Below are 15,168 nucleotides of genomic sequence, written 5' to 3' on the forward strand. Positions count from 1 at the left end.
TTAGGACAGCTTGTTAAGAGTTATGTCCCTTAAATTATGCTTTGACGCACTTCCGGTTAGCAAAAGCTCGGCTGCTTACAAAGAAAAGAATTTTGACAACAATGGGAAATACGGATACTAAACTGAATTTTAGGAAAGCTGTGATACAGCTTACTACCAAAACACAGGTGGGAGACAACTTTGTGTGTTTTCGAATCAACTTAGTGTCCATATAGGCGTGTTACGTCTGTAGTTCATGATGTGACAACGTACCACACTAAAGCAATAAACTTCAGATTATGATTCAATTAAAACAAATTCATAACCCTTATAATATAATGAATTTTAGCCTGAATAATGCGTATACATTTAGGTTTTTGTTTTATTATAATAATAATGTGTCATGATTTTTGTCACGATCGCGACAAAGCTAATGTACACAAATGCGTTTGCTAAAGAAAATCAAGAATGCTGTAAATTAAGGGGGGTTTAAGCTTCTGCTATGCATCAGTAAGAACAGGTCTGTGTGTGTTTGCCAGAAATAACTTGCTGCCAGTGAAAATTGTGAAGCAACCACATGAATGAAAAGCTTTCCAGCAGTTAGTCAGATCATATAAATACTTTGAAGACATATGTGCTTTAGTGATTTTTTTTTCATCTCTAGTAAGTTCTTTTTTTTGTTCCCAAGTTGGAGATTGGAAGCGTAGGGAGCGAAATCCATCGTTTAATAAATTGGGTGGTAGGACTTGAACTTATTTTCTCTCTCAATCTGTTACTTAAAAGTGACATTTGTGTGGAGATTGAGCTGAAGAACTTACTGTGAATTTTTAACTATGATATTTACTCTGAAAAAATTAGAAATATTGGTTTCCATGCTGTTGCCCATAATATATATATAATATGTCTTGTATCAATGCAGCCCATTGAGCCAAATGATGAGGCCTTTTGGGAACAGTTTTGGTCAGAGAGTGTCACGTGTGTCCAGGATGTTTTCACACTCATCCCTGCTGCAGAAATACGTGCGTTACGAGAAGAATCTCCATCAAATTTAGCCACTTTGTGCTACAAAGCTGTAGAAAGGCTAGTTTTGGCTGCAGAAAGTGGATGTCCATCACAAAGAGAGCAGCAAACAGGTTTGTAACTTTTAAAAAAAATTATTGTTTAATATATTGAGCTTTGTAGCATATTTGAAGACGTAGCATATTGTGTAATATCAAGCATGAAACATTTCATTCTTATTTATGAATAAATTGTCAGTTTGGTAGATCTTGTAATATAGTTGCACATGAAGGCATAATATATAAAAGATATAACTTGAGTGTTTTGAGGTCTGTTCACAGTCTGGAGAATCTTTTCTATTCCTATTTCAGTTTTAAATTGTGTACGGCTGCTGACTAGGATTCTGCCATACATTTTCGAAGACCCAGATTGGAGAGGTTTCTTTTGGTCTACACTACCTGGGCAGTCAGAGGAAGGGGAGGTGAGGCATGCCTCCATGCCTTCAATCACTAAAATCATGCACTTCTATCTATTAAAATGTGTGTTATCATATATAAATTAAAATCAGCTGCACAAATAATTCATTGATTTACAAAAAAATGTGTGTTATTTTCCCCCTTACAATGGCTGCCAACTGTAAAACTGCTCTAAGACCACGAAGCAGAATTATTGTGTATTTAATTACTACAGTTGGGTATGCTGGACTCATTAGAGCCTCTATTAAGCAGCAGAAAATAACATTTTGTGTAGCTGAAAGTTAAGAGGGAATATGTTTTTTCTCAGTCTTTCTCACAACAGTGGATACACATGCATGTAAACATGCACATGCACAGGCATTCAAACATTTCACTACTAAAATAGTAAAATAAGAATTTTATTGTTAATAAAATGATGACAGTAATATAATTTATAAAACAAGCATTGCTTATTTTTCTTTTCACAGAATGAAAGTCCACCTTTAGCTCAATCACTATTGAATGCTGTTTCAGTAAGTAAAATAAGATACAAAATTACTGAAGTACTTTGCAAGATTGTTCAATAAATTTTTAGTCCTCATGTGTGCCGTGGTTGTTAGTTGCTATGCATATGAGAATGTGTGATGTGTATATGTATGTTGTGAATACATGCCTGCAAACATTTGCAGTTCAAAAGAAATAAAATACAGTAGGATTAGATTACTGTAGTTGGAGAGGTTATTGCATGTGTGCATAAAGTGCATCCTAGTGCAGGTTGTGCAGACATGATATATCTGACAAAATAAGGTGAATTGATTAAAGAATGATACTAATAGAAAAGGTGAGAATTATTTGTCATAAACATTAACAAGACTGGGATAAATTAAAATACTTGTAAATGGATTTATGTGATGGACTATGCATGATCTCAAAATGCCTTAGTATTTCTGTCATTTTGTTATTTAGACAAATGAAAATGAAGAAACTATTTATGCTGTATTTTTCAGGATTTGTTGTTTTGCCCTGATTTTACTGTCACATCTGCCAGAAAATCAGGTCCTGTAAGTAAACATTTTAATACATCACAGTATTTTATATACAGTAAAACTTGCAATCTGTGGACCCTCTCAACAGCAGACACCTTCCATGTATGAACACTTTTAGTCACAAAGTAACTTTTAGGATGACCAAAGCCATTCCTCAAATGGTTGCACCCATTCATTCAGTAGTACATGGCAATAGCTGTATAAAATCACTTGAATGGTTTTGCAACCCTAATTTTCCTCCCTACTGTTTACAAACCACAGTCAAAGGCTTCTTCTAGAGTTGCCAGAACTAAAGAAGTATCAATAATAAATGGAATATTTCCTTTGATTATCTTTTTAATTATAGTATGTTACATTTCGTGAGAACATACTGATGCATCTTTTAAACTTTATGTAGTCACTTTATTGCATACCAGGTGAAATTTATCACCTTTCTTAGTACAAACAGATCTTTATAGTTAGGGTGAAAAGATAAATGTGATGGCATTCATGCCAGTATGTTTTAAATCCACCTGGCTGTACTGTCTATGCAAGTGCAAGAAAGAGAATAATAGAGCATATGTAAATGAAGGTTACTTGCATTGTTCAGTGGTATATTTTAGGTTGATGTATGCTTTATTCCACTCACAGGACAACCCTGAAGATATGGGTACTATTGATAGTTGTGAATATATCTGGGAGGCAGGGGTGGGATTTGCCCACTCTCCTTCTCACAGCAGCATCCATGACCAAAACCGGACTGAACTCCTAAAGTTGTGCTTGACCTGTTTTTCTGAAACCATGTACTTGCCTCCAGTTGGTGAGTTGGGAACCTGAGTTATTGCTTGTATTGAGAAGTTTTGCTTGATGTTTGTGCTTTTGCTTGTTACTTTCTTCTAGTATGAATGGAATTAATGTGATGTATGTTTACTAACTGTCCATTCAGATATCTTTTGATGGGTTTCAGCTGATGCTCATGTATCTCCAAATCAGTGGATACAGTACTTTACATCAACAGAAAACAGGTTTGTATTGTATTTGTAAAACAGAATGTTGAACAGTTGAGTTTGTCAGAAAATTGTCCCATGACTATTTTTCAGTTACAGTACAAACATTCAGATGGAGGAGTCCATAAAAGTCTTTTCAAATTTATATTCTAGCCTTCACGGTGACCATAGAATTTTGTATTTTATTCAAGTGCTATTATATTTGCCTGAAAAGTGTTTTTTTTTTAAATCTAAGGATTATTTTCTCAGTGTGAAATCAACATGGTTAATAAACTTGATGAAGACACATTGTCTTGATGTGTACGGCATCCTTTTAATGATAAGGCCATTTTGAGATGCAGTAATATTAACTTAAGCTTAACTATTTACAGTTCTATTAACTATTTTGTTTTTGAGGCCAAGTCTAAACAGTTATGTTCTTTTAGCATGTACAATGTCAAAGAATGCCAAATATTTTTCTTTTTTGGGGCAGGCATGCTTTGCCCTTGTTCACTTCACTCCTCAACTGCCTGTGCTCCTATGACCCAGTGGGCTATGGTGTACCCTATAATCACCTCATGTTCTCAGACTCTCGTGAACCTCTTGTAGAGGTTGCACTACAGGTCCTCTGTGTAACAATGGAGAATGACAACAGCAGCTCAACTGTTACTGTGGATGGCACCAGCACTGGCACTGCCATGGATCAGAGCAGTGATGTCAGTTGTTTTGTGTCTGGCATGTTCAATTTTATGTCTGGCTTGTTCAGACTTGTGCTCGGTGTGTTCATTTATGTGTTGACTGACTCATTCCACAACTTTTAGTGCATTCTAAATTACGGACCCCCAGTAATAGATCAAAAAAGTACATTAAGCACTTTTATGAAGTTAAATTAAAGAAAAAATCCCACAAAATATCTTCTTTGATTAATCATGTAATTGCATTGTTGGATAGGAACAGGGAGTTTTTTCAGTCATGACTCAAATGAGACTCAGACCCTTTAGGTGACCTTTCAAATATCTGTGCCTAAAACACAAGGCTACAGAATCTTCCTGCTGTGTATTAAAGAATTTTTTTCTTATCAAAAACGTAAGAATATTTATTGATATAATGAAATAGATTTCTGTAGCTTCAATAATTCTGATGGCATTTCATACCAGGCGGGTGGCTCTGACAACCTGTTCCTGAACTATCTATCCAGAATACATAGAGAAGAGGTGAGTAGCATGCTGTTTATTGTTATTTATTTAGCTTTCATTCCATGTCTATTTTTAAGTACATTTGATGTCTGGGTTCATCACAGTCATCAGATTGTGACTAAAAAATAATTTTCTTACCTTCTGCAGGATTTTGCCTTCATTTTGAAAGGTATTACCAGACTGCTGAACAACCCACTGATGCAGACCTACTTGCCTGGTTCTTGCAAGCGTATACAGTTTCACCAAGAGCTCCTTGTTCTTTTCTGGAAAATGTGTGATATTAACAAGGTTAATGTCATAATTATGTAGCACTTGCACCATTTTTCAAAAGACTGGTCATTTTCTGAGTATAGAGGATTTGAATGAAACTTCCTTCTTTGGACTGCTTGCAGTGAAAGTTGTCATGAAGGGTTTGGTGTGCATCTGCACCTGCAGACTTAAGTGTCTAGTATACTTTGTATACTCAAATGAGCTCAGAGATTACTGTGCTGGTTTGCAGAACGTTTCTGTTAATTTAAGTTAAATACTAAAATCTCACTTTTGTTTCCAGTTGATGAAAAAAGTCTTGAGTCTCACTTATTTCTGTTTCAGAAATTCATGTTCTTTGTGCTTAAAAGCAGTGATGTGCTAGACATATTGGTGCCCATCCTATACTACTTGAATGATGCTCGAGCAGACCAGTGTATGTTTTCTGCCTTGTTTTGTTTTTGTTTTTGTTTTTTTGTTTTTTGTTTGGTGTTTTTTTGGTGTTTTTTTTTTAAGTTGTTTTTTTTTTATGTGAAACATAAAAGTTAGCGTTGGGTAGTGATCATTTCAAGCAAAATTTTCTTTGAAAGTTTGAATCTGCAGCATTTTAACATGTTATATAGTGTTTTAATCTATGTGAATTTTCTTTCTATTAAACCAGATTGTGCTTTTCATTTGGAATGAAAACTTTTTTTGTGTGCATCATATAAGCTAAAGCATTCCTAATATGTGCAGCCCGTGTTGGACTGATGCACATTGGTGTGTTTATCCTGCTGCTGTTGAGTGGAGAGCGAAACTTTGGTGTGCGACTTAACAAACCCTACACAGTACGAGTACCTATGGATATTCCTGTTTTTACAGGGACCCATGCTGACTTTCTTATCATAGTAAGTATTATTTAAATAAAATCTTATCTTGTGTAGGGCATCTCGCAGTTTCTTGCTCTCTTTGTATTAGGACCCACACAGTGTGAACTTTTGCTGGAGATATTCTATTAAAACATGATGTCTTTTGTACTATTTGCATTTTCAGGCTTTACAGATATTTTTTTTTTAATATGATGCCACATGGCTACAGCAGGGATGTTGATAGCCTACAGGTTTGAGCAATGGAGTTGAAATTAGGGGATATGCATGTTAGCTGCTTTGATACCTGTTTGATGCAGCATACATCCCCTATTACGTCTCACCCATGGGATGGGTTCCAGACTCTTTAGAGGAGCGGGAAAGGCAGCAAAGGAGAGGAGATGGTCTCTGCACTGTCACACCTCACTCCCCAATTACTACAAGGTCATGAGACTGGCTTTACCTTTCACATGTTTATACTGGCATTGGTATGTTTACAGTCTGCCTGGTCTTGAGATTAAATGACAGTGACAATATGCTATTGATCGTTAGGGAACTTGAACAATACTACCCGTTTTTTATCTGCCCAGGTTTTCCATAAAATCATCACCACTGGTCATCAGAGACTCCAGCCTCTCTTTGACTGCTTACTTACCATCATTGTCAATGGTATGTAGCTAACATATTTGTGTTTTTCTCTGAAAATGGAGGGAGTAAAGGGTATTACATTTTTGTAATTCTGTCATCTGCATTTTGATTGCTGTTTATTTTTAGACTAGAAGATGCATTAAGTGATGAATGTGTGGCTTTTTTAAAATAAACATTACATACAGGCTTCTTTTAGAGAAGATATCCATTCTTGTCCGTGAAGTTAGATATTTTGGTTTCAGTCTCTCCATACCTGAAGACACTTTCCATGGTGGCCAGCACAAAACTGCTGCATCTTTTGGAGGTAAAGAAACATGATTTGTTGCCCTTATTCTATGAAGCAGCTGCCACATATAATGTGATCACTTCACAATTTAAGTGAAAGATGCCCTGCAGAAGACAGCAAGTATGCCACCACCACCACCACCTGTTGTTATGTGCAATGGTTATCGACAGATGAAGTACTGTTTCTATCACTAACAATGTAGAGTAACACTGATATTATGCTGTTTTTTCTAATACTTAGTAGTAGATATGTTTAGATGCCAACTAGTCAAAATATGTGGGAGTCAAAATGTGTGGGTTAATCAAGACTTCAAAAAAGTATTTTGCTTTATAGCTCATTTGTGTTATTTTGCTTATAGGGTTTTTAAAAAATAAAAACATAAGGGTGTAAATGTATCTTCTTTTGCAGGCTTTCAGTACTCCCTGGTTCCTGTTTGCTAGCCCTACTAACCACCATCTTGTTTTCTTCCTGCTGGAAGTTTTCAACAACATCATTCAGTACCAGTTTGATGGTACGATGCAGATTCTTCTAAAAAGTCACACCATGATAAGTCTTAGTTGGCAGTAGGACAAGCTAGGATAATACATGAGATGCTAGCTCTCACTTTTCTGTGAACATGTTTGTCTTTCTGTCAAGTGGAAATTTACAGACAGTAAGGTAAAGACCTAGAATCAGAAGTAAAAGATGATTTTTCTGTTCTTCAGGTAACTCTAATCTTGTGTACACAATCATCCGAAAACGAAATGTGTTCCATCAGCTGGCCAACTTGCCAATCGACCATTCCTCCATTGCTCGTGCTCTCACAAAGAGAGGCAAGAAGTTTGCCCCTCCCCCAATGGACACCCGTGAGCCACAAACCATGGAAGGAGCCACACCAGCTGCTGAGGCAGAACCTGGAACTTTAAAAGCATCTTTGGCTGCCACACCTCGTCAGTAGTTTAGACTTTATTCCTACATGTCAAGTAATTTGGTATTGGAGTAATAAGACTTCATTCCTATATGTCAAGTACATTGGTGGTGGAGTAATATGATTTTGCATAAAAACAATCATAGGAAACCATAACAAATCATATAGTGAACTATAAAAATTTATTTGCCTTAAGACTTTGCACAAAAAAATGTCTTAATGAGGGCCATCTCTTTCTTGGCAGTCACTATCTATCTATCCCTCTTCGTGCATCAGGTTGCACATAAGGCCTCAACCAGAGTCCGCCACCGATGTCGATCGGCTGAAATCCGCTCAAGGTGACCCTATGTCCAGCCCTTTCCTTTTGTCTTTCCACTGTTCTTCTCCAAGTTTCCTTTGGGTGGTCTTGTTTTTTGTATTTTTGAAACAAGTCCATTGTAGGGCGACTTTGGAGAGGTCTGCTGTCTGCTGCCAGACCACATGTCCAATCCATCGCCAATGCCTTTGTTGAACCTGCCTGGTGATGGACTCAACTTCAGTTCTTTGGTAGAGTTCTTTGTTGGTGATGGTATTTGTCCAAAAGATGTTAAGTATGCGCCTGAGGCATCTGTTTCGGAAGACGTAAAGTCTGTTACTGATGGTTTTGGTCATCTTCCATGATTCTGATCTGTAAAGGAGGGTGCTGATCACGTTTGACTTGAAGATTCTCAGCTTGATCTTCTGCCTGATGTTTTTCTTGGCAGTCACTAATCACACAGAAATTATAAATATTAGAGACTTCTGGGAATACAGCATTTTGTGGGACAAAGTTGTAAGGAAAAAGCAACCACGTATTCAGCTTTTCTGCATTTATAAGATAATTACATTCTAGATAAATTTCAAAGATCTTGGGAGGGTAATAATGCAGGAGAGAACATTATTTTTTATCGTACCAAATCAGAAAAAATATCTTAAATATCACTGATATCTCAATATCATTGTTATCATAAGTTTGTGACTTGCTCCCTTGTTAACATTTTGTTAATGTGTTCTGCTTCTTAGCATTGTCCATAAAATATACTCCAAGATAATTTCTTCTTTTGAGCAGACCTGTGGAGTGCCTCACACACTAATCACATACTTGTTCACTGTGAGAGTCAATTTTTAACGGTTAGAGAGCAAATTAGCTTGTTATTTCCTATGGTCATGTCATCTGGTAAGTCTCGAAGAAAATTTACAGTAAAAATTTAATTTTTTCCCTTCTAGGCTTGGACAAGATGACAGAAAAATCTGCTCCAGATGAAGGTCACAAACCACCCACTCTGAAGGAGATAGCTGAGGCCACAGGCACCCACAGTATCCAGCCAGCTAATGAGATACAGGACCCTATGGCACCAGATACTGCAGCAGGAGGCGACTCTTCATCTTATAAAAGGCCTCCTCTTGAAAAATCTAACAGCATGGTCAGTAATCAGCATGTTGGAGTCTGTGAATTTCCACAGATGTTGCACTCTGTTGATTTACAAATGTTCAGAGGTGTTAGGCAGTTAATTGGCATAATAGCTGATATTCTAACTTGGGTAAAGACATGTTGCTTGCTTAACACACTACATCTGCACGCTGCTCATTGCCATTATGATAGAGGAAGTGACCAAATGCTACATGTCGATAGCTTGTAGAAGTTGATAGCTTGAGCTAGTAAATGATTAATCATTTTCCCGTTTACTTAAATAAATCACTGTTTTTTTCCCTCTTGCTCTTTTGCACTCTTATATCTATAATTATTTAATCATCTGCTAATTAAATACCATGTAAATTGTTTGACTGTTTGATTTTTTCCTCTTCTTTTTTTGTGGGGGGATCACAGCCATCAGAGTCTCCAGTTTCACCCACCTCAACCAGTGACTCTGCACTATCCGAAAACAGTTCTAGCAAGCGATTACTGAGCCGTGGTGGTTCCATAACCAGTCAGACCAGTTCGTGGGTGGCAACCCCTGAATGGGTATGCAAAGCCATATTTCGCATACTAGGGGCTGCATGCTGAAAGACTCGGGTGATTGAAAATATTAATGTAGAAAATTTGAGTTGCCTATCTTTTATCTGCAGCATTACATAATTGTGACCACACAAAAATTTGCTAAAAGTGCAAGAGACAAGCATTTATTTTCAAATGCATTCTGCAGTCATAAAAATATGACATTTTCAATGAGGCCCATAAATTTTAAGAAGACGCCAGAATCAAAATTATTATCGAAATCATCATAGAAATAAGCATCAAAATTACTACCACCATCATAACCATCATTACCATCACCATTAAAAAGTGCAGGCCTCATGGGAGGCACAATAATTTTACAGCAAACTTAATTTCATGGATGCATTGTGGATGACAGGTGCAGTCGTGGAAGCAGAAGCTGCCACTGCAGACCATTATGCGCATGCTGCAAGTGCTGGTGCCCCAGGTGGAGAAAATCTGTATTGACAAGTAAGTGTTTAGCCAGAAGCAAGTGTTTAATGCAAAGCCAGCAACAAGTGAAGGATTCCTGGTATTAGATTTGTCTTTGCTAATGGATACATTTGCTACCACATAAGAATAATTTACAAATTTGATTTCAAGCACCAGAAAGAATGCTCTTTTAAGAAGACTTCAGTACAAACATTCATTTTGTCATTATAATTTCGTGGCTTTATCATCAGCATGTAGCTTTATCTATCATGTTCTCAGAAAATTATATCTGTATGCAAAAACACATGGTTTCTTTTGTTAGAGGCCTAACTGATGAGACAGAGATTCTCAAGTTTCTTCAGCATGGAACTCTTGTGGGCCTACTGCCAGTTCCACACCCAATCCTCATCCGCAAGTATCAGGCCAACAGTGGTACCACAATGTGGTTCCGCACTTATTTATGGGGAGTGATTTACCTCAGGTAAGGCTTTTATCTTTAAGTCTGAAAAATATCTTGTCTAACAAAATGCTGTTCACTGGTCCCCTTAAATAGTATTAATCATGTGTTTCTTTTACACTTTTTCTTCCTTCTAAGTTTAAAGGTAAACGTTTCATAGGAAAATTTGGTATTAAAATAGAACTGAATGTGTTGTTACATTTCAAAATTAGATCCTGTTTGTGGATATTTGATTATTTTAAGGAAACGGGTTGTGTGTGCATGTTTGTGTATAAACAGCTGTACATGAAAAGGAAACTATGCAATGGTCATCCATCATTGTTTTGTGCTTGGATTTTAATATATTTCATAGTTTTTATATCTCATTGTCTTTATTTGTGTGTGTTTCTTTTTTAACAGAAATGTGGATCCTCCCATCTGGTATGACACAAATGTGAAACTGTTTGAGATTCAGCGTGTGTAACTGACATCGCAGAATATTCTCTTGACACTTTTAGTGCGGTTGTTGGGTTACCTGGCTATTAATAATGAGTTTTATGGATAAGCAAGTAAGACAAGCTTCTGTCTGTATCACAGTGATATGAAGACTACAGAGCAACAGCTACCAAAAAAAAATTTGTTAAGTAAAAAAACAAAGTTTGCAGATAGTAGATAATCTTTGAAACAGAAAATGTGTTGTAACATTTTACAAAAATCCTTTTTTGACATGTGCTTCTGTTACTCATTTACAATGGAATTTTTGTTTGTTTGTGGGGAGTTGAGGAAAAGTTAGAATACTGCTCCAAACATGAAAATATTCTATTAGTAATCCTATATAATTGTTATTATAAAACACAAGGTCATGGTTTTATTTTTAATGGGTCATAATGTTAAATGAAAATATAGTATATTTTAAGTCCTTGGGTTAATGAGTAGGATTTTATGTTGAGCTTGTGATTAATTGCTGTCTTGCAGTAAAGTTTTAGGCCTTTAAGAAATAAGATCTGAAATAAGTGTAGACTGAAAGATATGAAAAAAGAATCTCTTTATATGCTTATATGACAGTTATATGACTGTCACATTGTTGTGTAGCAAAAAAGGAAACTATTTTAGGGCAGACATTATAAATTGTTCTGCAACATGCATCAGTTACTGATACAACATGCATTACTGACACAACATTCATCATTAACTGATACATCGTGCATCACTGATACAATATGCATCACTCACAGATGCAGCATGCATCATTTACCGATACAACATGCATCACTTACTAATACAATTCCGGTTTTCATCCCTAAGCTTCCTTTTCTCATTCATGTATTTTTTTCTCTCACACACAAATATAAATATATAATATAATAGTAAGTTATTTATGTAGTACTTTACCCCACCAAATGCCACTGATAGTGCTTTACATAAAAATAAAAACAGACATAATAATGGAAGCTGGTCTCAAAGCAAAAAGTTCATTAGGTATTCAGTTTGTGTAGCTACTCATGTTGAGGAAAAAAAAGAAATGTCACCAGAATAGATCTGGTCTGCAGCCTTGCCTTTGCGTAGAATCTATATATACATGGATGCATGCATATATTACTGTAGAATTAATATTTGGTCATTAATATTAGAAGGATATGGTGATAATATTATATTGATATGAATAATAAGGGTACAAACTACTTCCTAATCCACAAACTAAAACGTATGATGGTGTATATATATATATCAAACACTGATTTTAATATATTAAGTGTAAAATAAATATGCCATTTATCTGGTTGTTGTTACAAATTAATATGGTACATTTGAAGTCATAATGCATTCCTTTTTTGTGTTTCCTTATTCTTTCCAGTATTGTGTTGTGGGCCCCATTATGTGTCATTTTCACTATAGGTAATTAACATGAAAAATCTTTCTCTTGTATATTTATTATGCACATAATACACACAAACATATGTATATATAAATATGTATATATAGACACACTAAACGACATTTTATAAACATTCCTTGTATGCTGTGCTATAGTGTAAAACAGCATCGTCATGGCTGACATCAGGTTGAAGGTCATTCATCTTTTCGTGGTATAAACACTGAGTGTATTTACATAATTTTCAACCAGTCTTTGTGAAGTATTTTTTTTTTTTAAGTCACCACCACCAGCAGCATTTCACCTTTTTAGAGGGGGAAAAAAATTATCAAAACTGAACAAAACATTTTTACACATCACATCTCAGATGATCATTGTTGGTTCTTACAAAGATGGCAACTTTTCTGGAAGTATTTAAAAGTTGTTTGGCAAGTGACTTGATGTATTTGTTTACAGAAGAACTACACTTATCTGATTGTGGTATTAATGATCTTTTCTTTCTTTCTCTACCCCAAACATTTTTGAGGGAGTCAAAAGAAAAAAATGTGATCAAGACCGTTAATAGATGGTTTGTTGGTAATCTGTGGGTGCAGCAGATATGGTTGTCAAGATTGTCTGCAGTGGTTTTTGTATGATGTAGAGATTTTTCTTTTTTGGAAGCACTATCTGGTGGGAAAGATGGGTTGCTTCAGGGTTCATGTACTTGACTATGGGATAGATGGTCGCTGGTTCAAGGCTCACAAGCTTGTGCTTGGATAAGGTGAAAGCGGGACACGTGCCGATGATGGTGTCGTCACCGTCAAAGAATGCCGAAAAAAGTGATTTTTATAGACAACCGGGACATTTGATGGACTTGCCAGAAAGCCAGAAAGCGGGACATTGGACGTCCCGCCCGATGAGCAGGCGGGACACGAGGTCAAAAGCAGGACTATCCCGCTTTAACTGTCCCGCCTAAAGCGGGAGGTCTGGTCACCTTAGCTTGGAAGACGTCCCCTGCCCACCTAGCAACTGCTTGGCAGAAGTAACCAGTAGATGGTATCAGGGGAGGTAAGTGGGATAGGAGAAAACATGATTGGCCGCCACCTTCCACACGCCATGTCCTAGACATGGTAAACCATTTAATGTTCACTGCCCCTACAACTGCTAGATTACGAGACTCTTTAACTTTTTCATTTAATTGGTGGTAACATTGACAAGCTGAGGGTTATGTGTGACTGTTCTAAACCTTGAGTTTGATTTTATTTTTAAATCCACTATTGTGTCCATGCTTAATTATCACCTAGTTCTCCCATTTTGGAGATGATTTGTGTCAGATTATTTTGTGCAATACATTGTATTTAGTCTGCTTGTATTTGGCGGTGTGGTTTGTTAGATTGTCTCTTTTCGTTTTTATGTTCAGCTGTAAAGGAGGTTCTAGAGTTTTATAAAAACAGTCTTACGGGCTTCATGTTCTGCAACAGAACAGCTGTTGTTCTGACTAGTTTTTGTTTTCGATTTGGTTTGTTGAGGAATATTCAACAGAGATATTAGACATGTTTTAATTTACAAACCAGTAGTCAATTTTATTGTGTTGGTTGCAAATCATTTTGATCCTCATTGGATAAAACTGATGAGAGAGTTTTCATTTGCTTTTAACATTAGAAAGCAGAGTTTCTAGTTTTAACATAAAACCTCAAGGATCTTTAGCCATGGAGTACAGAGCTTGGTGTCTTAAAGATAACTCTGGACTAGAGGCAAGGTGGACATCTCAGGCACAAACAGTCAACTAATAAAGTCCCATTCTCATGAAGATACTGATGGTTGAATGTTGGAGCTCTAGCACTGGTATGTCTTTTCACTTAAGTATAATTTTTAATGATCCCTCATAATTATAGACACAGAGAATCTTAAGTAATTATTTCTTAAGAAATATTGGGATGCAACTATTGATTAGCTAGTTATATGTGTTAATTTTGTACATGAAGTAGGGGCGGCCCTATGCTCATGAGAGGAGCAACAAGGAATAAACTAACATGAAGTAGAGGGAGAGAATGATCAGAGGTAGGTGCATATGTCTGAGGCAAGCAGGCGATGTTGTCATTTGTCCAGGATGTGTGACTGGAAGAAATAAAGCTGGTGAAAATTTGTCATAGGCTAACTTTAGTTTTGCAGGCTGTTTTACTGTAACGTGACATAGATGTTATGCAATTATGAGACTAGTTAATCTGATAAACATGTGCATGGTTAGCGCAAAACACCAACAAACCTACAATAAAAACGACTATAATTTGGATGAGTACCTCTTAAAATATAAAGTGTTATTCCGAAGGCAATTTATTTTTTGTTTTCTTGTATGAAATCTGAATGAAAGAAGAGAAAATAAATAGATCTAAGATGAGTTATAAAAGTTTCAAAAATTGGTTGCAGCACGAGTTACTCCATCCTTTGACAAAAACTGTGACCTTACTCCACCCTTTATTCTTTTTTCCCCACTTCTGCTTTTTCATCTGACATTGTCAAAGATACTCTTGTATACACCAGATTCACTCCTGCATTTAGGCATGTGGGTGTTTTCTTCCAACAAAAGTCGAACTACACCTGTTTCCTACATACCTTGTCTATTTTAATTATTTGTGCAACATATACTTGGGGCAAAAACATTCGCTTGCTTACTTCCAAACGAAAATAATTTTACTATCCCCCACACATCAACGAATTGTAATCCCCAACAACTAAGAATTCTGAATTCAGCTTAATGCATGCCAGTAATTACACAGAAGAAAATTACTGAATGCAACTGCAATCTCTACTCCCCTCCCACCTTGCAAAATTCAAACTTTTTTTGCATTCTGTTATACACTTCAGCTGGGCCCAAAGGTCACA

The 15,168-nt window shown here is 36.3% G+C and overlaps 1 protein-coding gene across 1 annotated transcript; it reads left to right on the forward strand.

Moving 5' to 3' along the window:
- Window positions 1-13: 13 nt before the first annotated feature.
- LOC112564921 (protein HID1-like) lies at window positions 14-14,687 on the forward strand. The gene is made up of 21 exons (XM_025240064.1): window positions 14-167; window positions 899-1,112; window positions 1,350-1,459; window positions 1,922-1,966; window positions 2,441-2,494; window positions 3,110-3,278; window positions 3,426-3,483; window positions 3,938-4,160; window positions 4,602-4,658; window positions 4,788-4,928; window positions 5,232-5,322; window positions 5,622-5,773; window positions 6,322-6,400; window positions 6,622-6,683; window positions 7,074-7,176; window positions 7,370-7,594; window positions 8,818-9,014; window positions 9,419-9,553; window positions 9,945-10,036; window positions 10,320-10,478; window positions 10,854-14,687. Exons 1-21 carry the CDS (start codon window positions 102-104, stop codon window positions 10,915-10,917), a joined length of 2,496 nt encoding a protein of 831 aa, XP_025095849.1. The 5' UTR covers window positions 14-101; the 3' UTR covers window positions 10,918-14,687.
- Window positions 14,688-15,168: the final 481 nt, after the last annotated feature.

The sequence above is a fragment of the Pomacea canaliculata genome, linkage group LG1 (genome assembly GCF_003073045.1).
Source record: "Pomacea canaliculata isolate SZHN2017 linkage group LG1, ASM307304v1, whole genome shotgun sequence".
Taxonomy (NCBI): Eukaryota; Metazoa; Mollusca; class Gastropoda; order Architaenioglossa; family Ampullariidae; genus Pomacea; species Pomacea canaliculata.

What these genes read in the sequence shown, in the direction of transcription:
- LOC112564921 (XM_025240064.1), top strand. Translation starts at nt 102, where the DNA reads ATGGGAAATACGGATACTAAACTGAATTTTAGGAAAGCTGTGATACAG. An exon ending in ATGCTGACTTTCTTATCATA is followed by an intron (nt 5,774 to 6,321) that starts GTAAGTATTATT and finishes TTATCTGCCCAG; the next exon opens with GTTTTCCATAAAATCATCAC. An exon ending in AACTGCTGCATCTTTTGGAG is followed by an intron (nt 6,684 to 7,073) that starts GTAAAGAAACAT and finishes CTTCTTTTGCAG; the next exon opens with GCTTTCAGTACTCCCTGGTT.